This window comes from Bombus affinis, chromosome 4 (assembly GCF_024516045.1).
Source record: "Bombus affinis isolate iyBomAffi1 chromosome 4, iyBomAffi1.2, whole genome shotgun sequence".
In the NCBI taxonomy this organism is placed as follows: Eukaryota; Metazoa; Arthropoda; class Insecta; order Hymenoptera; family Apidae; genus Bombus; species Bombus affinis.
In genome coordinates this window covers 13,349,936-13,377,380 of record NC_066347.1, presented here as the reverse complement: position 1 = coordinate 13,377,380, position 27,445 = coordinate 13,349,936, and the positions used below count along the sequence as shown (strand labels likewise).

Sequence of the window (27,445 nt, the reverse complement as noted above, 5' to 3'; positions counted from 1 at the left end):
CGATATATACATATTTCATCTTCCGGATTTAATACACGCGTAATAGGTAACATTATACACGAAATTTATGTTTAGCGAGTAATAAAATTTCGGGTTTACGTCGAATAATTTATAAAATAATCGAATTTCCTGTTTGATGTTTTTATCGAATTTTATCCAAAATATTTCAACGTACTTTTATCGTTTGTATTGTTGACATATGCGAATTAACAATTCCGTACGAGAAGCACTCGATAATACAAAATGAAACAATAATACAGATAGGTATTTTACATTATATGCTATTTTACATTATATGCTATTTTACATTAAATGACCGTAGATCGACAAGGGCGGCGGAAAAAGTACAGAAACGAATTTCCAATCGGAAAACGAAATTGCATTGGTTCATATTTAAAGATCATACGAAGATTATTTATCTGGTTGAATATCTGATTTTCCATTATTATTAATTACATAACAAAAGTTCACGTTGATTTACTTACAAATATTATATAAAAACTGTGATAGAAAAGATGTTGAACAAATAAAGGTAGTTTCAAAATAAAATTACTAGTCGAAGGATTATACTTCAAAAATATAATTGAACTATTGCAAAAACGAAGGTTGTAACTGTCAAGATAAGTAATATTTCGGTATCTTTTATAATTTTAATATTATAAGATGCGATCAATAAAAAGTTACAAGAGAGTGAAAAATATATATCTAGTTCTGAAAATTACATAGAAGGACTACTTTGTTAATATGAAATTAATTGATGACGTATGAATTTTAAAATTACATTCATATGAAAAATATGACAGACTTCCATAGAATAAAATATGACTCGTTACCTTACCGTTAGTTCTAAAATAAAATCCAACGACTTACATTTTTTAAACCCAAAATATCATGACATTTTTATGTAAATTCCACCAAGAGCACGAATCTCCCGTTGAAATGCCAAGCATCCATCTCACTTACTAATCTCATCTTCGCGACATGTCAAAAGTGCATCTGTCCCGTTGGTCGTGATACGAGAGCTACTAAGGAAAGGTCGAGCAACGAAGGAAGCAATTACGGCGTTGCGGAATAGCAGCACGGCGTTGGCGAAACACAATCAGCGACTCCCATTGAATTAAAGCAGAACCGCGATATATTAGGACTCGCGAGACCAATATAGTGTCCTAGATGCGACACACGCCAACACTCCGGCAATTAAACGTTGAGTCCACGGCCCGGTTGATCGCTGTCACTTTTATCATCAATTTACTGCTCCGTTCGAAAAGTCAACGGTCAACAGTTGCTCGACGTTCGACCGTGTTTCATTAGCAGTTGCCCGGAAGCGATTGTGCATCGACTTCCGTCGAAATACTTGTCGGTTACTGGTATTGCAAACGAACAAGGTATTTCGATCAGTGCCAGTCCTTCAACGTCACTACGAGAGACTCGCGCACGAGCAGGTCCTAGTTTCAACCGAATTCGACTACGTTCAGTCCTCATCAACCCGACTAACTGCGTTTCATGCGATTGCTCGATGGTGCGCGCTGCTTTCGTTCGAAAGAGCAAGAGAACGAAGTAATCGCGTTTTCAACTAATTTCGAGTCTCCGGTTACTTTACAGTTGGATCGTATTACTATCAGGTCGTTCTATGAGCGAGACGATAAGAATTATTTTGGTATAGTAAGTTATTTGGTATAACTCAGTTAGTTATTTGGTTTCCTTGTTCACTATTATAATACGATACACGTATATACAATACATAATGTGTATAAATAATCATTTTGTGAGTATTTTATCTAAACAACATAAAAACTTATATCAAATTAGCAGAAGATAAGGTTCCTCTCAATGAACTCTGTTTCGTAAGAGAAAGCTGTAGAATTTCCTTTGCACGGTTCCACAAGCTTCAAATAAACGTCATAACGAGTAATTTTTCTGTTTGTGTCTAGTAAAAGGTGAAGCCTCTTCATATTTTTCCTCTCTCCACTCCTGAACATTTTCTGATAATTAAGGAATCTATGCTACTGGCAAAAATAAATCGCTTCAGTTTATCGAGAAACCTGCATCTTCACTTGGATACTGCTCCGAGAGGTGAAATCGAATGGGAACGTTTTCAGAAAACGAGAAGGTAAATCTCGGTTGAAAGTCAAGTGTTTAACTTGGATAGTTGGAGATTTGCGTTACAACAACCAAGGAACGACTCGTTTTACATTCACGCGGTTACCTACAGTTTCGCTTCGTAAGAAAACTGTGCTACGATGGTATTTACAATCGCAGGAACAATAGAGTCTGGCTTAGGTTTAATTAATTAAGTCAAGCATCGGATGTAACTGAGAAACTGTGTTTCAACGACTATGTTCACGTTACAACGACAGTGTACGATTACTCTCTCGTTCGTTATGTCAAGTCCAATTTAAATACCACTGCTTATCGTTGCTGTTGACATTTCGTTCGAACGAAAGCGATCGTGCTTTTACTGATTAGGATCGAAGCAATGGAGATTTACATAGTTTCTAGCTATTGAATTAGAACCACATGCAGAAATTTCACTCCTTTGACTACAATATGTCATATACGCATAGGTCGCCCAATTTTAATCTAATTTAAATCTAAAATTTTTAATAAATACCAATTGCTGGCGAATTGTCCGTTGTTTAAAAAAATAGTTCACACAAGAATTGAATGGTTTGAAAGGTAGGACATAATCTGGTGTAATTAGTTTTTAAACATTACTAACCTAAAATTAAAATAATTATTAAAATATTTAAATATTATTAAATTAATTAAAATGTTATTATCAAGGTAATCTGTAAAAAATGATGATTAACGATTATTGGTGTTCGACGATAGTCCGCGGATGAAGCTTCTTGCACGATTTTCTTTCTTTCTATTTATCGTTGTCAAAGAAAACGAGAGTTCGGAAAAAGATCAAAAATGCCGTAATACAACTTCTATTTGAGATTTTTCTCTATCTTTTGTTTCTTTATTTTCCTTTTAAAGCTGAGGACGATACGAAGGAATGAGAGATGTTTGATATTATCAAGCTGGTGAGTTTGAAATGTTTCATTTTTGCAGTTATTAAAAACATGCAAGTGCCTTTGGTAAAACTCACGTTGACTTTATTAAAACGAGAAACTGATTTCATATTCCTACGTATTTCCATCATAATACTTTAATTATAATTAGAGATTCGGAGCATTTATACTGCAGATATAATGTATTCAAGTAATTCCAAGGTAAAACTTAGGTTGTGAATTTTTTATTCGCATTAAATTCTTGGATCATGTAGTTACATAATACAACTATATTAGTTAATTACTTGATAACGACGAGAAATTTAAATTACAGCGTAAGATCGCAAATATCCATAAATCAAAAAGCTTTTGCCTGGATCTCCTCACTACCAGAATTTATATAAAATAACGCCGGTTAGCAAAGCTTTGTCACAGTGAATATATTCACTAGTATGTATCTAAAAATGTTAAAAATAAAATCTTCTCACCTTTATTTTGATCTGTCGTCAAAACAATTTGGATTGCTCTCACAGACAAGTGATCTATAATTAAAAATTACGTGGAATGTTCCTTAACCAAATATTATAAGAAACCATTAGTTGTCACCTTTTAAGCAATACTCTACAATCTATAACTGTATAAGATGATATAAGTTGCTAAACATTAAACTACGTCACTGAAACAAACTTTCTATTTATATTCTATTAGATTGTCCAAAAAATGTTTCTCTTTTACTGACACGTCTTTTACAACGACGCATCTTTATACAAACGTGAAACCTAATCTGTCGAACGTTGTGATCTTTATTTTGATAAAACAAAATGGATCATGTATAATTGGATAAAATAATAGAAAACGGAAAATGTGCATCAATGATTTCCGTATAAAACGAAAGAAACTTTTCGGACGACCTAATTGCTTCTTACTCAAATTCGATATAGGAAATGCAATATCATTATATTTCATAAACCAGTGTAACTTAATTAAAATAGAAACCTTTGAAATATTTCCCTTTCGCACCTTCGTACCAAATTACTATATAACGATCGAATAAGTAACAACATTTGCAAGTGAAAATTACACTCGACTTGCCCATCTTGCCAACTATTTCTTCCCAGTCTCGAGTGTCTTCGATTTCATCGCTTCGAATTTCCATCAATGGCCGAATTGTAACTTTCTAACTGCGTTACCATGTTGTCGGAAGCTCGTAACAGACTAGAACATCGAGATGCACTCAATAGCGTTGGAAATCTATCGAAATTCTATTAACTCTTTGGAGGATACTCTTTGCGTCTTGTCAAAGAACTACGCGACAGCGGCCTTCTTAAAACGTGATTCGATAAAGGACAAGAGCAACTGGTCGTCCAATTATTCGTCTTAGGACACGGGGTGCTTTGTTGAGACACCCTCTAAATTACTTCGATTATCTTAAGGTCTTTCGAAGGTTAATCGAATAATTAAGCGCGGAAAGCTGGTTCAAAGCTTTAATAACTAACACGGATAATGCGATCCGCTTGCTTACTGGTAATAAGGCCGGGTCAATTATAACGTTATTAATTATTTTGGGGCTTATAGATTGTTATTACTATTTGTTGAGTTTCGAACGCGGTGAGGTGTAAATTTATTCGATATCCTTGACGTTTAATACGAGCGCGAATTAATATGCTATCTGTGTAAATTAATCTAACAGTTAATTTAAAAGGTAGTACGAGTTGCGAATGATTCACGCGTTATTTATCGATACAGTATCAAGAATGATGGAATATTTTTCGGTTCATTAAAAGAATCATGGAGGGTGGCGTGATTAATGAATGGAGTTAAACGTGCTCACAATGATCGATCAGATTCTTTTATTTTAATTTCACGATTGTAGGATTAGAACAGAGTTGACAAGTAGGCGACCCGCGAGCCAAATCCAGCAACATCATACAATTTGAATTTGAAAGTTATATTTCATGTTATTATGTATGAAATTCGTTCACACGCTCTCCAATGTTATTGAAGAATTGTAAAACGTTCAAAATTTCAAATGCTCCTGATTAAATACACTTCATTCGTTGTTTGTTTCAACAACAGAAACTGAAATTCCATGCTACGTATTGTTATCATCTTTGATAGAAAATAGAATTGAGATTAAATAGCATTAAATTAGAATAAAATAAAATAATAGAAAAAATGATAATGAGGATTAAAGTAACATTATCAGAACCCAGCATCCTTTGAATCCATTAGCGAATCTAGCCATAAGCTAACCATAGATGTAATATTATGCCCATGATGATAATTACGATGCTCTGTTTATCGATCCGTTTAATCGTGCACGGTATAATTCACTGTCATTAATGACGATGGAATCGTACGCTTTGATTCGAAATTAATCTTGCTTATCTAGTGATCGGTATGATTAAAAGAATTTTGATTAACTAATACTGTTACTAGGTTAATAAAATATTAAACCTGGAGAGTGTCATTCAACAATTGAATCATTAACGCGTTAAGATATTCTTATTTTTTACTGCTGGAAGTTTAATAATAAAAGTTTAATGATAACTCTAATGCTATAACTTAATAACAGATAACTGAATTGCTAGTGTACCATGGATATATTATTATACAGCTAGTAACAATTGTCCATTTCCCTCGTCCCCAATAGGATATCGATATTCATTGCGTTTTCAATAATTACGGACAATAATTCAATCATGTCCACGTTCGAATCTGCGTTCAATTATGTTATTAATTTGTATCCCACATAGACATTTGCCGATTTAAGATGTTTTTATTAGATATAGGAAAAGATCCTGTGCTTTCGGTTTTATACTTTTCGTATCTTCGTGAACGAACCGTATCTTTACCTTCAAATGTAGAAATATTTTCTTCTCATTTTCTCAAACTTCTTACAAACACTGTGGCCTGTTAAAGGTAAAATCTCATTTGAAAAATCTCTGATATCGTTTCTTACATGTTATACATATTGTAATATTCCCATTGGAAATAGAAAAACATTTTTTCCTTTTTAACGAAACGTCATTGAATTTTTTAAATCGAGCTGAGATCTAAAGAATATGCAATGTTAAACATACACCTCATCAACTGTAATTGTATTTGCAATTATGTTTTATATATTATCGATAATTATCGATACGTTAAAAGGCAATGAGATATCTGAATTTTAGCATAATAGAGCATGAAACTAGAAGCGCAGAATTTTTCTCTACGTCTAATAATATTTAGCTCTTTCTTGTTGGAAGCTCGTCGATCTGTATCTATGCGATAGAATTGAATCAATGTTCATCGTCCAAGTATTAATTAATTGCACGTATATTAACTTTCACGAAGAAACCTAAATGTTAATTTAATAACGATAGATGTAATAAAAATAATATTAAAACTGGTTCATTAGCCTATTTTTAATCTCTATCTTCAGAACGATATTGTATAATCCTACGTTGATTATATTCTTATTCTTCTCGTTGCCCTTTAAACTCGTAAAAGCCACGTAATCGAACTACAATGCGTTTGCGCAAGCTACGAAGCACGTAAGAATGAAAGTTAGATAATAGAAGTTGAAAAAGTAACATAGCGTTCGAGCTGGTAACGAGTCAATTTCCAGCGCGAAAATTGAGACGCGACGCGGGACTAATTACATCGCACACCTTCCTTACTCTTTTCAACGAGTCTTTTATTATTTCTCTTCGTTCATATTTATTCTTAAGCTTCTCGCGTATAATTCCAACAGCGTACAAAGCTTTAATCGGTATTTAATTAAACTTGGAAACGGCATCAGAGAGAGAGAGAGAAAGCTCGTTTGCGCTCTTCGATTTCTGTCGAATCGTCGTCAAAATATCGTACCGTGAAGTATTCTTCCCAGGAAGCTGATCAAAATTATTTTCTCGCACTTTCGATGAACCCACACACGCTTTACAAATGACAGTCGCAAATTACTTGATATAATTCTAGAGTTGTGAAACGTCGATTCATAACTCGAGACTGTCATCAGGCTGAGTTCCTTCCTCGAAATGTTTCCCAGAGACGTGAAATGTCACTATTGAATAAACGCGCAAGGAACGGAATTATGGCACGTGAACGAATATATGGATACGTGTAAATGTCACACAGTTGTTTCGTTGCTTGCAAAGACCTCGTAAATCGTCGTTGATTACCAATTAGCAGATTTGGGTCATCGGTCGCGTAAACTATTTTCTGAAAAATATAACACTAAGGAAAGTTCGTAAGGGTTGAATGTTAAGGATCTCTGGAATTTCATCGCCTATTTATAATTTTGAAATTGTTCAAATTAGAGGGAATATTCTTTGACCGACTTTACGACTGTGGTATTAAATTTGAATGATAACGTTGTTGGTTGTATCTTGATTTCGTAGTTAAGTGGAAGTTATAATAATAAGATTATTTGATTAACATTGATTCTAAGGCATTTTCATTACGATCGGCTTAACCTTTACCGAGAGATTGGAGAAGCAATTGCAAAGCAATCCTATTAACATGCTAAATCTCTTATAGAGATGCAGGTTTTAATTACAAGTCACATGCAGAAGATATGTGCGAATTTTACTCAAATTAAACGCGAAACCATCTAAGCACAGTGTCAATGTATTTAGCGCCAAGTGGTGAGCCGCGTATACATAGAGCCCTTAGTTAGTCGAACCCGCAAATTCAGAATTAGGATTGCGCATCAAATATTTACCGACCACTTGTCCCACAATTGTCCCAGGTACCGTGAAAATCCTCGACTCGAGCTTCGCATACAATCTTTGGAGAATAGGCAGATAAGGTTTCTTACGAATCTCGATTTAATAAATTCGATACGTTCGTGTTTGTGTTTATTGACGACACAAGGCAAGTGGAACAGAAACGTTGATCTATATAGAAGTTTATAATTGGGATTTATAATTACAGAGTTATCGTGGTATTCGGATATTAATAAGGATCACCGTATATACCAGGATCATGCTGGTGCGTATTGGTCTCCATAATCATCTAATTCAGCCCTTTAAAAATGACTAAATTATTAGAAGAAAAAATAAGTCATAACGTAAATCGAAACGTATTCGAACATTTATAGACACATTTTACGAATATATCATGTGTCTCGTACGAAACAATTTGATAGATAGCTAAAGTAATTAGCTGATCTTTATGTAATTCCATAATAAAATTTTAATTAACAAAATTTTTTATGAGAATTAGCCACAGTAATTTCCAAATCTTACGAAACTGTCTTACTGTTTAAAAAAATCTATATTTCACTCTAAAACCTTCTGGTTACTTCGTTCTTTCAAACTATGGTTAGCGTTTTATATCGTTAGCGTTTCAAAAAATGAACTGCGTTTATGGTGCGTAATAACAAAGGGTCGTCACGAGGCTTTCTGACGTGGTACGATGCATCATAAATATCTGGCAATAAAGATAATATTCCTGACAGCAAACGGAACAGAAATCTTGCGATTTAGATCTGTGCACATATGTGCGCCATTTGTTCGAGTAATATAGCATTCGGAAATTACATATTTCATATCGTATCTAGCTGTGTTTGAATGGAAATTCATATGAGCATTATTTCGAAAATTGTCGAGATTACGAAACTGAATTTATTCGAATAGATTTTAATTAGTACTATTACACGTTATCTCTCGGTTTGTAATGGAAGCCTTAAAAAATATTGTTAGGCGGTAGTAAGACTGGCCTGGAGACCGTGAAAGACGATTATTAATTATGATAGTCCCTAGTTACTAGATAGTCCCTAAGTTATTAGAATCCATCCCCTGTTAAAGACTCCCTTTTCTCTTCAAACAAAGATTAATCGTTGCAAAGCTTAACAATGTACTTCAATAAACACCAATACTGAATCATATTATCATTTTACTTTTTTAATGGATACTGCACGTCTTCTATCAATGCAGTCCATATTATCTGATTAGTAATTCACAGATATTAATACTTTTTAAGAAATATCCTATCGCCTTCTGGCCGCGGAAAGCTTTCGAACAGAAAGATTTCTCGTACAACCTCAACACTGATAGAAAGTATGGAGATTGAAATATAGAATGAATATAGAATATTAACGAATAATATAGAATGTTGATAAGTTTAGTATACAAAATTACAGAATAGTAAGGATAAATATAGGATAGAAAAAGCTTTTGATCTCTTAAAACAAAGTTTACCATTGCATTTCAACAATTTCTAGTTTCTATGTTTTGATCGTAGTTTGACGAACAATCAAAACCTTCTCCGTGGAAAAATCGAACTATCGAACATGTTCAATACTACAATCCACTTTTTCAAACTTCTATCATCCAACTGTTATTTCTACTGCAATATACACGAGTATCTAGTTCCTTTACAAATCCTTCATGGTAGTATTATATTCGAGAACTTCCCGATTCGGCTGTTGTAAGAATTGATTCTATCAAAGTTTTCGCCGCGAAGTTCACCGACGAAGAAACAAGGGAATCGAACGTGAAAATCATGCGACTGGAAATTGGTTGCGAAAACCACGCGATTGAAAATGAAATGAGACTTGTCGATAAAAATACGGATCATTGGTAATCGAATTCGTCGTCGATTCAACTATCGTGAATTGAAATTCATATTAGAAGCACGTCAGACTTTTTGGATATAAAACTTCATTCTCTCTATTTCAAGTAACTTGAAACCTCTTAATTTTTTTACTACACTGCTATTTGATTAATTTGGAATATCCTTTTGAAATTTCTATTCTTATTCTCGCCAATTGAGTCAGTTGAATTTACGTAGCTTCAAACACTTTTCTAATGTAAAGTCATTTTACTTGGCCTGAAATATTCTTCCAAATTTTTACTCGCGTCCTTGTTAATCAAGTTAGTCGAGTTTAATATAACGTTCATTTAAAATACTTTACCGATGTAAAATTTTCGTTTTACTTAATTTGAAATATTCTTTAAAATTTTTACTCTCACTATCGTTAATCAAGTCAGTTGACTTTAAGCAATTTGGAACGTTTTATTAATGTAAACTTGTCTTTTTACCTGACTGTGTTTTTCTGTAAAATTGAGACGACTTTCATTATCCTTTGACTTAAAAGGAATAATCTAATTTCGTACCTAGAAATATTGACTTCCTAAATCAAGTCAATTGTTTCTGATTTTTGCGTTAGTTCGTACTTTGTGTATACTTCATTATAATTAATATCATAATAATTTACATGCGTGCATAATCAATTCTTTCATTTCCTATTCGATATTCGCTCGAAGCCAGGTTACTTTAACTCGGCTAATTTGAATACAAATAACTTGACTAATCTGAACGAGACATTGAACATGTATAACTATCGAATAACTGATTTGTCGTGATTAAAACAATTGAATCGTTGACATTGTAGGAGAGAAAAAACGTACAATGTCTCCTGCGTACTCGATGTTGCGAGAAAAAATTGTCCCTGAGATCGAGCGTAACGCAACGCTTGAGGCGAACAAGATGATTAATTGCTTCATGGCAAGAAGATTGTTTTAAATCCAATTTGTATTCGAGACAGTGAAATGGAACGATGAAATTGACCGATTTGGATCGGTTATATCGTCCAAAGTTGGCCATTTCTTTTTTACTCTTTGCAATTATTACAGTAGCAGTTGTGTATAAATTTGACACTGATTTATCTTCTAATTCGTAATTCCTTCCTTAGTATTTGTCAAAAATAATCAGTTTTATAAATTCTCCGAGGAACGATTTATAAAGCTACAATATTCCAAGAAATCTAGAAAACAGCAAAAGAAATCTTTAGAAACGTACTTTATTCTGTCATTTTCTTCTACTTATTTCTCTATTTTTGTTACAAATGTAAGTTCATTAAACGACGTTCAAATGATAGAAAGCGACGAGGAGAAGGAACTTCCGAGTGTTTTTCGGAAAATCATTGAAGAATCGATCAAAGAGCTTTTGAAGTGTGTTTCGCTACTTGAAATTCCAAAGAGTTACACAACTTTGTGCTTAGCTTTACTACATTAGCTTACATGAAATATACACGTGCAATTTTATTCCAATAGTCAATTTCCGACGATAATTTCGTGAACGTTGTCCCGAGTCATCTCCTTTTCTCCATCGAAATAGCGTGCACGTGAAACTGTATTTCTCGTGCGTTCTGTTATCAAAATCGAGTTGTTCGAGTTATCAAAAGAAGGAAAAAGAAAAGGACACAATCGTCCTTACCTAAAAACGAAATATATGCATCGTTTTTTCTCTTGATGTCCTTTTATTGACTTTACGTTGAGAAACAGATTATTTTGTAATTGAATTACCATTGTACCACCGTAAAAAGTATGTAATCCTGCTTAAGCTGCGCGTCAGATTCGAGAATGTACCCGATAAAACCTAAGTGTCTGTGAAAATCTACGAGCTCATTTACATTCCTTGCCTGAAAAGGTGAAAGAAACACGCCTGGGTCAAATGTATCGTATTGTACCTGCATGAAATTTTGACGCGTTTGAAAAAAAAATAGAAAAAAATGAACACATTCACGGTACATTAACAAGATTGAAGATTGCATGTTTCTCGTTCATTTGTTGTACTTTTAGTTTTTCGTAATTGTTCAATCGATAAAGTTTAATAAGCTGTCTACCGTTCATTTTATACAGTAATCATCTGATAACAGTATTTAAGAATACTTTTTTTTATATTTTCATAGATCGTGTGAAATATGCATTGTTTATTTCTGAATTAACATTATTATACGTTGGACTAAAATATTTATGAAAGTAATAGGTATTCTACGAGTACATAGCATTTCGGAGGAAAAATCTCAGTAATATCTCGCATTTGTATTCACATTCTTGGTTTATTAAAAAGTATACTTTCAGCAAAAATATTCCGATATATGTAGATAAAAAATTCTCTCTACTTCGGTCCTTATATTTATTCATTTTTGTATTTTTATGTATTGCTATTTTCAAATGTTTATTTATTATATATTCTGAAAGACAACAAATTCAATGACTTCATCCGATAAATCGTATATTTATAAACGAAAAATTTGGTCTTACATTGTTCTCCAATTTATTGTAATATAAGTTTCAAAGATATTTTTCGTTATAATATACCTTTGTATTCGGAATTATTTCTATTATTTGTATATATAATTATTTATTATTATTATACGAAAGTAGCATTCTTTCAGTTCCAGAACTTTGTACTGTTAAAAACTATGGAGAACAGAAACCTACTAATTATTTTCTAGTGTCGCAAATAAGGTAACAATCGTGTTATATTATATATATTATATGTAAATAAAATGAATGTCCTATCAGCCAAAACTGAATCAGTCACGTTGTATCATCAAAAGCAGCGAGAAGCGAAATATTTTGTACATAGAAAACAGAGTTGCCTGTTGTCATAAATAAAATATATATTAATCAATTCAGCAATTGTAAGAGCGAAAGCAGAACTCGACATGGGCAAGGCTAAACTAGGCAACACTCGTTTCAATAATTCACGGATAGCTCGGAGAAAGCATCGTTTTCAACGAGAATAGGATGCTTGTGGCGTGAATCATGTGTCTCGCTTAAAAGTATGAGCCATTTCAAACAAGCTAATCCCATAATGGAAAATCTCGTCGTATATAAAATATCATTCTACTACCTTGGTATTCTGTCATAGCTGTCCCAGCTGGTAAGACAGTTGTAACTGCTGTATCTGCTCGAGGTCGTCATAGCTAATGCCTTGCTCGATCACACATACTGAGTTTCTTCATCGATTTTCACCTTTCCTCGATCGACAGAGGGCAGACACTTTTCAAATTCACCAGCGTCACTCTGTCGTTTCTTTCCTGACTTTCCACGCTTGCAAAACGTTCAGTCTCGAATAACCAGTCGTTTTCTAGATCTCCTCCCTCTTTTCTCGTTTCTTTCGCATCAAAAGTCAGAAAGACGCAGCTAGTTCGTGGCCAATTCGGTTTAAATCGTTCACGACGAGATACAAACTACGCTCGTCCACGAAACGGATACTTAACGATACAGGTACATAACTCTAGCACGTTCTATGTTTCATTCGCGAGAAATTTTGGCGATGGAATCGTAAAAAATAACGCGTTTCGCCGATTCACACAAGGTACATACACACACAAGAACGGATTGCACGGAAACGATCGATAAAACTATGCCACTACTAGTTGGACCGCGACGTTGAAAAGATCGGTTTCTATTCATAAGTTGGACCACGCTTCGTCGTCTTTTTCTCTTCGCCCTTACTCAAACGGTTAAAACGGTAAACGTCGATTAAATTCTACACTTAATTACCAGCCACCTGGGACACGGCACGCACGCGTACATATAACGCGTGCCACGCGCCTGTCTCTGTGTGTATGTATTAAAAATACTCTACGTTTTTGGACCCGCCAACCAGCATGCTCGATAATATCGTAATTAGGAAGAAAACGGCGCGGCCGCCTTTTTACTTTGCCACGGGACACGCACCGCCTTCAGGAATCTCCTTCGTCTTCTTGCAAAGACGACTCTCTTCTTAGCCAACCGTACGCTTACTTTATTGCGTTAAGTTGGTTCAACGGGGGGAACGAACCCGTCGCCACCCGTAATTCTCTGCTCTTCTTCCTTTTTTTTCCTTCCCTCTTTGCCCTCTAGCTCCTTTTTCTTTCTTTCTTTCCTATTTTTTCTTCTCTTTTCGCTTGCTCTTCTAATGAAATCTTCAGTTACGTTAGTATGCCTGAGGGGATGATTGTAATGGATTGGAATGGGGTTTAGAAGGAGTCACGGATGACACGTTCTTGGAAAAAAGATGTCAGTCGGGACTCCGGGGAAAATAATAAAGAACAGCCCTTCTGTCGCATCCTCCCGTTGCAAGGCCACGAATTACTCAGACAAAACTGAGAGGAACGTCTCCAAGGTTTACCAAAGCTCATTTCGAAGGTTAGGGATAACGACGATTACGAAACTTTTTTTTACACAGTCAATCGTTGCTACTTGATATGTTGATTCACGAAACTCGTTCCAACGATGACTAGAAATTTCCTTCGTCTTCTTAAATCGAATGGTTCGTTTGGTCTCACCGGAACCCGTAACTTCGTTGATCTCTCTGCGACGACTGACGAGACTGCTTCGTCGAACCAGGATCCAAGAACGCGTCCTCCGGTTCTATTGGTCCCGCCACAAGCTCGTCGATCATAATCCAAAATTTTAGAAACCCGACCTTCGACCGAACGACACTCTTTGTCACACTGTCTTCCTTTCTTCGACGACAATGACTCGATAAGAACGATAACCAAAACTATCTAAACTGGCTCACGTTTTTTTCTTGAATTTGATAAACAACAAACTTTGATGGTGTCGGTTCGTCGTAACAACGATTAACGACAAACGATTGATCGACGTTCAGCGGCTGTTTAACGATGATTCAACCTTCTTAAAAACTTGTTCGATCTGATCGATGACGGACAGGTGGTCGACGATCACAGCCGTTGATGGTCACGGTGCATCTTCAGCTGGAGACAACGGCATTTTCTCTTGAGGTACCGCATCTTTTGGAACGTTTGGCGTGTCGCGAGTCTGCGGGCAGTTTCAGGCGGAAACGCGGCGCTCTCGAGGTTTCATTAGCCCGCCGTAGAGGCATCGAGAGGTTGCCGCGCTGGCAGCTCCTCTCAGCAAAGTTCCGCAACCACAAGGCGCTTCGCGTGGCGTGGCCCAGCGCCGACTAGCGGGTTCAGCCTTAAGCTTTCGTTTCGTTCGTCGACCAGCAAAGCTGCGCGCAAGCTCGCGCAACTTCTCCCCTCCCGTTTTCTAACTCCCTCTCTCCTTACTTTTGGTATTCGCAGCACTCGTCCTTCTCGCGACAGAAGCCAGGCTCTCTTGGCGAATTCGCATAATAAAGTATCAAGGAGAGGGAAAAGAGGTGGCTGGAAAAGCAGATGAAAAATAATAAATCGTTCGACCAGCGTCTGACACGCGCCTGCTCTCACTGATTCGTTCTCCGCTTCGATATATTCGCTTACTTTTAAATTCATCCTGATGAGTGCCGTTCTCTCTCACGCGATGCGATCACGCATGCGACGTTCGAAAGCGTGGTAGAGGCATTGTCAAGTTGGCTTATTAGCGCGATCTTTTATTGTTTCTGCTCCATTGTCTCTGCCTATATTGTATCATCTGTTTTTCTGCGGTCCCGATGAATTGGGTCGTGGAATAGCTGCTTGATTAGGTGGATGGAGACTGACTTATTGGTTATCAGCTCGTGGATACGGTGGGGTTAACGACTCTATTATATTATATTATAGCTTTAGAAACAAAATAATGTTCAAACTTTACTTCGTATTTGATAGGACGAGGATTAACACGCGAGATATTCAGAAACGGCATTCAAAATGTTACACGAACGATATTCTGTTACGAGAGTAGCGTAAGATGAAGATACAGAAAGAAGCGAAGATTCTTCACATCCCTGCTAGGTCATCGAAAAGAGGAAAAACGTAATACGAGAAGAAAGTGTTTAAAAGACGTTGGATATCTCGATACCGACCCGGGATTGTGTTACTGTTGAACTATCGACTCATTCCTCCTTCTTCTTTATTTTACCAATGACAGGGTTGTTTCTGTATAACGTTACCGTTTCCATATTTCTGTGCTTCGTTTCGTATCGCGTTTCCTTTATCTTCTTCTATCTTACACCTATATTTACAAAGAGACACGTACGATGAGATCACACGTGGAACATACCTATGTAATATATTTCAAACCCTGACACCTGCTTATTTAAACAAGTTTTCTAGACACGGAACGATCTTAACAAAAATCTCCGATCTTTTATGTGCGCGATATCGTTGTTTTTCCCTTCCGGCAATTTTATTTCCTATACTATGTTATAGCGTACGAACCTAAGATTATATCACGCGTTTTTAAGCGCACGAATTTTTCCTCCGATATTAATTGCCTTACATTCTTCCTGTTCTTCGAGTGTAACTTTGAAATTTACGAGGCCCCCGTGACGCACATTGCAATCGGTTCACGTTCAATTTCAAGAATCGTTATTTCGTACTCGGAAATCTTCATCTCTTATTCCAGGTACAGCAGCCTGGGCTTGTAATTAAATCAACTAAGGTTTCCATGGTGTACAGAAACAAGATGTGAGCGACGAAGAACACCGAGAACGCTTCCAGTCTTGCCAACGTTCACCGCAACAATTTGTTTCCTTATCATACGATATTTTCAGTCCCGCACGAATTATCCCCAAGACGCAAGAGTTCGAGGCTCCGTGTTTATCCGCCTTGAAAGAATACGGTCATTTCCTTTCTTGCATCTTTACGTAAATCAGCGGCAATGGGCAAGATACAAAGGAGCAAGAGAATATTGCAAGTGGAAGAAATCGTGAGGGAGGATTGCTAAGCTCTACTACCACTTTCATGCGAATAGTTTATGTCTTTTCTGTCTGGCGAATGAAGTTCTTCCTTGTCTAGTCATGATTTAAGTCCGGCAGAGGTACAACGTCACGACAATTTTGCAGCGGTGATACCGTGCGATTCGAAAGGCTCGATTCTCTCGTTAATTCGGTCAAAAACAATGCAATTACGCTGTGGCGAGAACATTGTGTGGGTATATGTGATTTGTTATCGGAGACCAACATCGTTATTGTATCAAAGCCGACACGGTTAATACAGTATTTCAAGATTTTCCTGTGCAAATTTTCTTAGCGAGTCCTGTAGATGAACGTAAGAATAAAATGATACCAAACGTTAAAAGTAAGATGAAAAACATAAGACTCATATTAGCAAAACAAGAACAAGAACGCGTGATTTGCAGTGTGACATTACAATTTAGATCGAATAGCGAAACAATCGTCCTATATTTAATCGAGAAACCAAATTACACAATGTCGCCATTGTATGATCCATTGTGACATCTTATCTAAAAAATAGAAATACTATCGATCTGTCTTAAAATAGTTGTAAAATAATTTCAGAATAATTTCGGGTACACGGATTGTTTCTTTAACGCGTCCGTTTCCTCGAGGGACAGTAACGAACGACGAAAGGAGTGCGGCTAGCGAAATAAAGTTTGATGCAAAGAAGATACCGAGGGAGATATCAAAGAAAACGGGACGACCTTGTCCTCAACATTTCATCCATACTAATTTCAACGTCAGCTGTCTTGGAAAATAAGTCTGAAAAAGAACAATGTAAAAACTTCGAATGAAACAAATGGAAGATAGGTCTAGTCTGAGTATCCCGCCTCGAAATAAATGAAAGAAGGAGACGACATCCCGATGAAATAATCGATCTCCAGACACTAATTTATTCCGAAGTTGCAGAGTTTGTTTCTACGTGTGAGAGCGCTGGAAAATAGAAATCATATAAGATTCTTCGATTTAAGGATTTTGCTGATGAAAAGAAACTGTGTCACCACAGAATGAAACGTCTCGATACAGTGATTTGCGATTTACGAGGTAAGTTTTCCTTTACCCATAAAAGTATCTCTTGCTCGTCGTAAACCTTTGAAACGATACGGTGATCAAATGATGATAAAAAGACTTGGATTCTTAAAGTAATACTTGATTGTGTATCCGGATCATCGAAGAGTCACGAAAGAAATACAAACGGAGTTGGCTATTATCAAACTGTACATGTTTATGCATTTATGGACAATTTAAAAATGCAAAAATTTGCAGAATCCGCAACATTGTGCAGAAATATATGAAATATATAAGTAAGCGAAGTCATAGTCATAGTATACGGTTTAAATCGCCCGAAATATATAAACATGTATAAGTTCATTAATATACAAGAAAATTGGCTTTCAAAATACTTTTATGGTTTCTATGAAATTTATGTTTTCCATAAATATGTCGTAGCATTCGTGCACATTTTCATATCTCTTTTAAACTTTATCGATATAATTATGACAGTCGTATCTTATCACAGTGATAATAAAATTTCAAAATGTTTTGTATAACGCACATAATATGTTCATAAAAGATTCCTATAAATTAATATAAGTGTCCTAATAGCTTTTTGAACCATTTGTCTTGGTCATTTTAGGGTATGCTAGATCAAAATGTGTTCAGCATAAATTGGTTTAAGTAACTTATTGGTTATTGAGAATCGATAGGTTCTGTTAACAGAAGTAGTTAAGGAAGATCTATAGCTTGAGATGCATGCTCGTGGGAATAAACTACGTAGAAATATTGATATACGTTATAAATTTAAAAATTGCAATAATATTTAAAATGCACATACCAGACTCAATGTACAGCATTGCCTCGTTAACAGAAAAGTAATTCCTGCTAAAGTTATTTGCGTAAATTATTTTTTAAATGATTTGTTAAATCATAAATTTTGCACTTGACATTCGGTAAAAGATTTCATAGGAAGATATCTAAATGCCGAAATTTTTGTAAGCGGATTAAATGCTTGGCGAACATTTCCCAAATTCCGAAGTAACAAGGAATGTAATATATCTCGCGAATATGTAACGTCCAAGTTTCTTTCTGTCTTGTTTTTAAGAAAGTAGAGCATTCGTTATAATAAAAGAAATAGCTGGAACGTGCGTAGAAAAAAGATGTTATAGCATACAATAAGCACTTTCCTACTTCATTTCTCTGAACGAAGATTTAATCAAGTTTTATCGCCTGATATATTTTATCGTTTGTTACCAATCCTTCAATATCTATTTTAATTCAATTTTCATTGAATTTATTTTCAACACAAATAAAAGCCACAGTGTTTAATACTGCATTATCAACAATAAAGTTGGCCAAACTAGATCTTTACTTTTGTTCTTCTAAAGCGAAAGTATTGCATTTACATAGAGCTGGAAACAATCGATACTTGATTGCTGCGATTGTATAAAAAATCTTTAAATATCTCGCAGTCGGTTGATTATAAAATCGAGAATAGTCTTCGATCCATTTATTTTTGCTGCTTCATAATTGCTCGCAAAGTTACCCAACTTCCTGATGAATAAAACTTTGCCACTTTAGAAAGAACTTTCGTCATTTCAGTGTACGCAAACTCGACTCCCTTCGGGGTAATTATTTCACCGTATGAGAATTACAGGAGAATATCTATGTATGTGTTGCAAACAACTTAACAAAATAATAATATAACTCGTAAAATTGTATATTTTTGACACGATTATCTTCTGTATTTTATAATTTTAAATTCGCTATATACTAATAGAATTTAATGATAAAACTTTGTAATATAGAAACGTAATCTATGACACCTGTATAAAATTTCATACAGATATTGAAGCGCACTAAATCTATTTTGTACATGTATAGTACATTTTTTATGATATACGATTAATTACATTTTACAATTATAACAAAATAAAATTATGTTACAACGTTTCATGGAACCCATATTTGCTACAGAAAATGTTATGTAATTGACTGCTTCATATAATGTATTGCTTTATGTTCAAAAACAAGGTATAAAACTTGGTAATCTTCATAGCAAAATAATATATATCGAATTATTATTTTATAGTTTATTATTTTAATAATTTATTGATCACTATTATGATTAGGCAGGTGTAAATAATTTATTAGAATAACATTTCGTTGAATTTATTTTATTAATAAGAACTATGAATAAGTGATAATATTCATTGCGAAAAATTGCAATTAGAATCTACGATCCACCATATAAACAACGATCAATTCTTTGATAATGTTTAAATTAAAGTTGAATATATTTGAATGAAACAAAATTTATTATACTTTATAACTCCGATTTAATGCCACGATAATAGTTTCATATATTAACGTTATTTTATGTAGAACGATTTAAACGAAAAGGATAAATCGTAATCATTTTACATAATTAACGTATCTGCTCATCTCGATGTTAATTATTTTATTCCATCGCATCGTACTAATTCGATGAACACTTTTTTCCCTACTGTTTCGGTGTAAAGCAGAACACGCGTTTTATGCGAAATTCATTCTTTCCCTCTTTTCCTTTTTCATTCTTCCACTTATCCTTACATACATCGATGAATTTTCATGAATTTTAGAATCTTCTTATGTTCATACACGCGAAGCTTGTTTGGACATTAATATTCGATGTATACGCAGAACTTTTTCAAATATGTCGTTCGAGAACGCTACCAAGACGATGGCGTCGCTCAAGAAAATACATATTAATTTCGCGTATTATAGAGCATAATGTAGTCAAAAAGCCGAAAGCTGGAACAAATCCATGACAACGACGCGAAGAAAGAACATTCTATAACTCTTCTAAAAATTTACTTTAGATTAATGATTTTTATTTAGTCACAACTTTTATATTTTTAAATACCAACAGAGCAGTGTTAAACCAACTAAAAGTACTGATTCACGCTGGCACAGAACAGGATATTTTTTCAAATTAATCATAATCACTTTCGACTAGTACGAATCAATATTTCTTCCATCTTAAACAAATGCCTAGTATATAAATAAGATCTATTTAAACAAAATCTATTTATCAATAACAAGCATGCATATTAACCATCGATGTTTGTACTATAGGAATATTAATTATGTACAACATACTAAATAGAGAAGAATATATTAATAGGAATAATAAACAAGAAACAAAAGTAACGATAAATTATGTAAATGTATTAGAAAATAAAGTTTGAGAAATAAATATGTAAGACAGATTTAAAATTAAAATAAATCTAATAAGAATGAAATACAGTTAAGCAAAGCGATATTTTATACACGAAAACGTTATGTGTAGGAGTAATTATCTGAATCTATTAATTGTTAGAGTTACGATCAACTAGTGTTACCATGCGTTACTCTGGAAATCTATTACAGTTTTAGATATATTCTAACTTATGATGACAATTAACCATTTATTATCAATATGCAAACGAGGCACAGATTGCCAAGGTATCTAACTGAAACCTATTTTACGAACATCGTTAAGTTATAACGGGGAGCCGGTTTTCGAATCAAAACGTTATTGGACCTAAAACTGATTTATTGTCCTTTTGCTTAATTTAAACTACACGTGATGCCAGTATCGCATTGCAGCGTGCAATATTCGAGCACTATTGGATTATCCATTCCGTTTGTATCACTGATAGAGAATTCGTTGTACCTGACAGTGTTAATAACGCGTCATTTTGTTACTGGACCAGGTATGATACTATTATTCACGTTAATTATACGAATGATACTATATTTGTAATTTGGAATTGATGTTCGAGAAATACGTAAAAATAATACTGTATGAGTATGCTGTATAATAAAGACTACAAGTAGAAGTAAGAACATAATATAGATACTCGTATGCGTGAGTCATATTTCTTAGGAGAGTAATTTCGAAATATACAAATTTAATAACGCGTCATTTTGTTACTGGACCAGGTATGATACTATTATTCACGTTAATTATACAAATGATACTATATTTGTAATTTGGAATTGATGTTTGAGAAATACGTAAAAATAATACTATATGAGCACGCTGTATAATAAAGACTACAAGTAGAAGCAAGAACATAATATAGATACTCGTATGCGTGAGTCATATTTTTTAGGAGAGTAATTTCGAAATATACAAATTCTATTTGCTCATTTAAGATAAAACAATTTCATATAAGCAAACAATGTTCTATTTAATTTTACATTATCCTCCTGAACATTTGCTTTCCTTCGATTTTTTTACAAAATGTATGTGAAACGTAAAAAAACAATCCTTTGCTCTTTTACAAAATCTCGTAAATATATCAACTACTCTTCTCAACTTTGAAGAAATTGTTATTGAAAAAATCTCAACGATATACCTCCGGTCGGTATATTTTTCCTATCGTCTTTAACCGCTGAATATTTACACTATACTTGGTCATAAATGATATTCAGACCTTCTTATAAGTTAGGAAACACGAAAAGGTACCTTATGATAATTTCATATTTCATACGGCACGCGAATGAAACAAGACAGCTGAAATCTACGCTGTAACTCTTCCGGGCTTGCCTGCTAAAAGTATAATTTATCACGAAGAAACTATAATACAAAGTTTCCAATCCAAGAAATCACACTTAGTAACATTAATAACAACCTAACAGGACACTGTCAGAGATATCGCGCGACAGTCCTCTCGAAATACTAATCAGACATCAGGTTCACGAAGTCAACTACAACTTGCAGATTCTTAATCACCGTTCGTACGTGCCTACTACACTATGTTTAACCCTTTAAGTACAAGTACATTTTCATGCACCCTACCCTTCAGTCCTACGAGATAACAAAGCTAAACAAAATATTTCGCACCTAATTTTAATTACGTGGAACGACTTGTGTAGACAAACACATAATCGTACGCGCATATTTAGTTTGCGTATAATCTCGAAATAGAATCGCCAAAAACCGATTCACGCATCTCGAACTCTATTCAAATCTTAATATATTTAGCTGACCGATGAAAAATTTTTATTTCATTGTAGGTGTACGATATCAATCGTCAGTCGTATTTACAAGACTCACGGAGCGTCTATTTAGACCAACGAGTGTCTCTAACGGTTGTTCTTGGTCCTATCGTGACCACAGCGGAAATTCGTGCTACGAACGAGAGGACAGGATACGAACGATTCGAGATAGAAGAAGGACGTCAGCCTGTAAACCGAGAATTCAAGCCAAAATTACGGTGCAGCGACGTGCAAAGCGGAACGTCGATGCGATTAGAGGTAATATAGTTGAAAGTCTACTTCCGCTGCATTAGTCTGCGAAGCGATGGCGACAGAGTATCTAAAAGAGAACGCGGAGGAGAGATTTTCGTTAGCGTAGAAGCATTAGGGAACGATTACAGCGTTTGCCCGCCCTTTTTTCTTACTCGCTTTTATTTTCCATTCCCTCGATTTGCCGTTGGATATTCTTTCTATCGTTTCTTCTCCACTCTTTCTTGCCTCGAACTGTCTTCCCTCTGTCCTCCAAAGCCATCTCGTTCGCTAACGAGATTACTCTCGACGGCCCACTATTCTAAACGCGCGGATCGGTTTGTCTATGTGTTTGAGGACAGCCTTTAAGATCCCATGCAGACAAGCAATTTTTGTCTCGCGTGTCATTGCAAGCGAGTGCTCAGCTTTAGCGAAGATGGAGCAACGCGCACGTAGCGAGAAAACAACGCTTATCTTCGGGATTTTCTGAACTGCTATCGATCAATTAAAATTAAAGAGCAATAAACTCCGAGTAAATTCTTGCCACACCGAATACTTATCCATTAATGGTAAATACAATTTCATTCCTTCTTTCTATCTGTTCTCTTATCCAACTAAAATTTTACCGAATTCTGATCTGAACGGGATTCCACATATTTTATTTTAATCTCTAGACATCTAGAGAATTTCTTAGTTCGACGAACGACCGCCGTTCCTCGATAATGGCAGCACCGTACGCTCGTAGCGAGGTTGCTGCCAGCTGCCCCCTATGCGGCCAAATCGACAGACAGCTACGCGCCGACGTCTGATCAGGCACGGTACCTTATTCTACTTCGCGGCCTCCTTCGCGCCGCATTATTCCAAGATCTCTCGTATATCGCAAGCAAGACGACGACTTTTGAAACGATTTAAAAAGATGTGGATACTGTTCCGCGATTACCGTTTAAACTATTTCGGTATATGTAAATTCTCGTTTCTTGGTTTTGTCGGGGTGGAAATTAGATGAGAGAAACTAAGAGCTCTTTATAACTCGCGTCGAATCGCTGGAACGAACGTGCGTCATTCATGAAAGTATTCGATGACAAAGCATCGATAAACGAGAGCGTGATTTGATTGTTTGAAGTAGTCAAACAATAATCCGGTGTGAATAGAAACGAATGTTGAGTTTGTAAGTTGAGAATTCTATACTCACGTTCTTCTATTTCGAATACTATTGTTTCAGTATCAGATTCTCATTTAACTAAATGAAAATTTGATATTCCGCTCGATATGTTGTTACAAGAAAATTGCAGTTTCATCTTTCTCTCAGCATGAAATCTTTTCCCATCGTACCGTCAAAGAAACTCGCGCAATTCGTCAAACATTGTACTATTTTTACATAATCATGCGCATATGCAATCATTAATATTCTTTTGCTAGAGAAGATTTGAGGTGCGTACTTTTTATTACATCCGATACTAGAGGCGTAATAACTTTCGACGACAAGAAGTAATTATTCTCCAAATTGTTCAGTCCGACTTCTTCGTCATTTTATTATACCGGTAAAGCAATACGAAATCTCAAACTAAATAAAAGAAATACCCATTTGTGTAATTTGATTCATTTTAGAAAGTATTTGATCCATTTCGTCTCAATCGATAAATGTTCATTTTATTTAAAACATTCGATCAAATACTTCGAAGAAAATCCACGGAATAGAATACATTACATAAATAGATCTCAAACAATTCTTTTATGTCTAGGAACACTTCATTTCTGCTTAAGCGAGACAAATCGTTCGGTATAACCAATTCATTACTTCTATAAAAGATTTACGACAATTCGTAAAAGAAGCTTTTCGTTTCCATTCGCTTGGGTGTCATCGGTAAAAAAGTAAACGGATAATAAAAACTAATCGAGGAACCGTGGAAGAGAGATTGGATTGTAATAGAAGTAAAACGCATAAACAAGACCTAGCTTTATTTGCCTGGGAATCTACTGTCTTAAACAAAGTTGATGGCCCTACGTTTCTTTATATTATTTCTGTCGGCATGGGAGGGAAGAAACGCTGATTGGATTATCGAACACCGAAGGACATTAACGTCACTTCGTAATTAAAATCTCTGAAAATAAATTGAAACGATCTTGCACGACATTTCGCGAATAAATCAGAAAAATTGGATAAAATTTCGTTTGCACTTCTAAAGCAATTATTCTCGGCTCTTTGACGCTTAATCAGCGTGATTGGAATCTTTAAAGTTCTTTATCGCAAGAAAGGCAGGATAAAAGCATTTCAATTGTTATATCGTTACATTTTCCATGATAAAAACGATTCTAATAAATCCTTTTAATTATCATCGAACGCTGGTACGTACGATGAAACGACAGCAGCGAAAGAAGTTGCCACAGCTTCCACTGAAATTATTTTCTTTCCCTTCTTTCACGCACGACGTTAGTAAAATTGCTATAAAAACACTCTAGACAACCTCTATTATCAACGTTACTATTTTATAACTGCTTTATTACCTTCAGATTTTTTTACTATATTACTATTAAGATTCTAATTTTCCTTTAAATTCCAGGATACTGAATCAGGAGCTTGGTACATCGATCAATGTGTCCAATAAACATGATTTATTATTATATCCAATGTAGAGGGCGTTTCGCATAATTAGGGCAAACTGTATCTAAGATAGAGATAAAAAAATATCTATATAAAACTAGCTATAGATAAACTAGAGATAAACAAATTTCATTAGATTTTTTAGATTTAAGAATTTTATTAGACAGCCTGCATACCGTATAGTTTACATCGGTGCTCTAGTTTCAAAATATTTTCGCGTGGCAAACAGGCTGTAAATCCTTTATCATATTTTGCTATAGAACTAGGATGGAAAAATCATTGTAAATCTGTTTTTCCAACAAACAAACGATACTATAAATTTGTTTTATCGGTAGTGTTCGATTTTCCTAACAAACAGTAAAAAGTTAATTTTCAAAAGGAAGAGAGATTGTTTAAAGACAAAACCACAACCGAGTTGGAGATCTCGGTTGATCGCGCGAGATAATTAAGAATAATTAAGAAAATTTCTGGAAAATTTTCGAACATTTTCAGAATAAATTTCGTTTCCATAATTGGAATCAGCACACAGCAAAAGATCCTGCATTTGATATAAATCTTCGGGGGATTTTATCTGCCGGACCTATCTGGAGCGTTCGCTTCATTACGGACGCTTGACGAGGGTGAGACGATCATCTGTCGCAGAGGTGTGATAAGTGGTCCGGGTTCACTGAATCTCTGGCTTCGTGTTTCACGCGAGGGGATAAGCTCTTCGATTTTCTGTGTCATACCAGCGTGCACCTTGCTTCGATCCCGTTATTTTAGTTTGTCATGCACGTCATACGTGAACGAAACCGCGTGATACGCGATGTACACAGTGTCTGGTAACAATAGTACAATCAGGCAACGAGCGATCCCTTGTTAAAAGCTGATTCGAAAACGCGGAACAAAGTTTTTTCGCGTTACTCGCGTTTATAAATACACTTAGAAACAAGAACAAAAATCCGTTAAATCGAAACTTACAACTATTACACGTGTACCGGTTAGACTTTCAAAATAATTCTTTTTCCTCTCGAAAACGATACCTCGCGCGAGAAACTTTATCGTTCATTTGCGACTTATTTTTTCATGAGAAATTATGCTTGCAGAAATATATCACTAGGTACCAGACACCCTGTATAAACGTAGAATTATTCTCGTTTCGTGTTGTCATGCCACTCGAAAACCCATTATTTCCCTTTACTGGTACAGGCATCCATCCTCTTTGGTTGGCATGCCCGAGACAAATCAACGGTCCATCGGATTCGACCATCGATTTATGTGCACTCTGATGTGATTTCGAGATGAGGAACGAGAAGTGATGTTAACGAGGCTCGGTAGCATTTCCGTTCTATAATTTCCCCGGAATCTCTGTTCCTCAACTTAAGCGGTTCGAGCTCAATAGGACGCTGTTTTCTCTTTTCCAATGGAACTTCCACTTCCAGATATTATATACAGACAGTGTGGATGAGCGACCTAATTTGCGCGGTTTGTTAAATAATGGAGTTTCCTGAACGTATGTATGTAAATGTCAAAATTGTTACTGGCGATAAGAGGTTTATTTCAATAATGTAAAATCAAGATGCGGTTGTAGTAATGTGGTCTCTGGTAATTTACCTAGCTAATGGTATTTGTATAATTAAACGAGGCACATGTTTATCGAGGGAGTTATGCTTATTATATATTCAGCAAGTAATTTCGTGTTTATTCGCGTAATTTCAAAAGTACAGATTTTATCTGGTTTTAGAGTTATATATAGTTTGTTAGGAATTAATATACTTTCTGCAAATATGTTGCAATTTTTTATAAATTTTGTAAATTCCTTTTTTGGAAAATTATTAAGATTCTGCGCAAATTATTCAGTTACGCTTGAAAATTTTGTATCCTTATGGAGGAACTTGGGTTTGAACGTGAAGTATAACGTTGTTTTATTAAAGGGGCGTGTGAATGATTAATTTACATGGGAGTGTTACTAATCGCTACGCTTTCCTCTTTTATTTTTTTACGACCCTCGTTTGGACGTGTCTCAGTTATTAAGGCGGCAATTATCGAAAACGGTTCCTTAAATATCGCATAAGACACGGATGAACAAATATTTGGTGGCTTCTATTAGAATACACTTGTTCGTTCCAAAAAGGGACTAAACGTTGCTAAAATAAACTTTGACATTTTGCAGAGAGCAAACAATTTCTATTTCGTAATATATGTACCTATAACTGTTCGAATACTT

The 27,445-nt window shown here is 35.1% G+C and overlaps 1 protein-coding gene across 12 annotated transcripts in view; it reads right to left on the bottom strand.

Annotated features, from left to right (window-relative positions):
- LOC126915054 (potassium channel subfamily T member 2) overlaps positions 1-27,445 on the bottom strand; it is a 202,924-nt gene that overhangs the window by 84,894 nt on the left and 90,585 nt on the right. Inside the window, exon 1 of one of the 12 annotated variants that reach the window (XM_050719379.1) lies at positions 12,627-14,707. The exons of the other annotated variants lie outside the window; for them this stretch is intronic. Coding sequence (XP_050575336.1) covers positions 12,627-12,697 — 71 coding nt within the window. The 5' untranslated portion in view covers positions 12,698-14,707. Of the gene's footprint in view, positions 1-12,626; positions 14,708-27,445 lie in introns of those variants that run through there. 12 annotated transcript variants of the gene reach the window in all.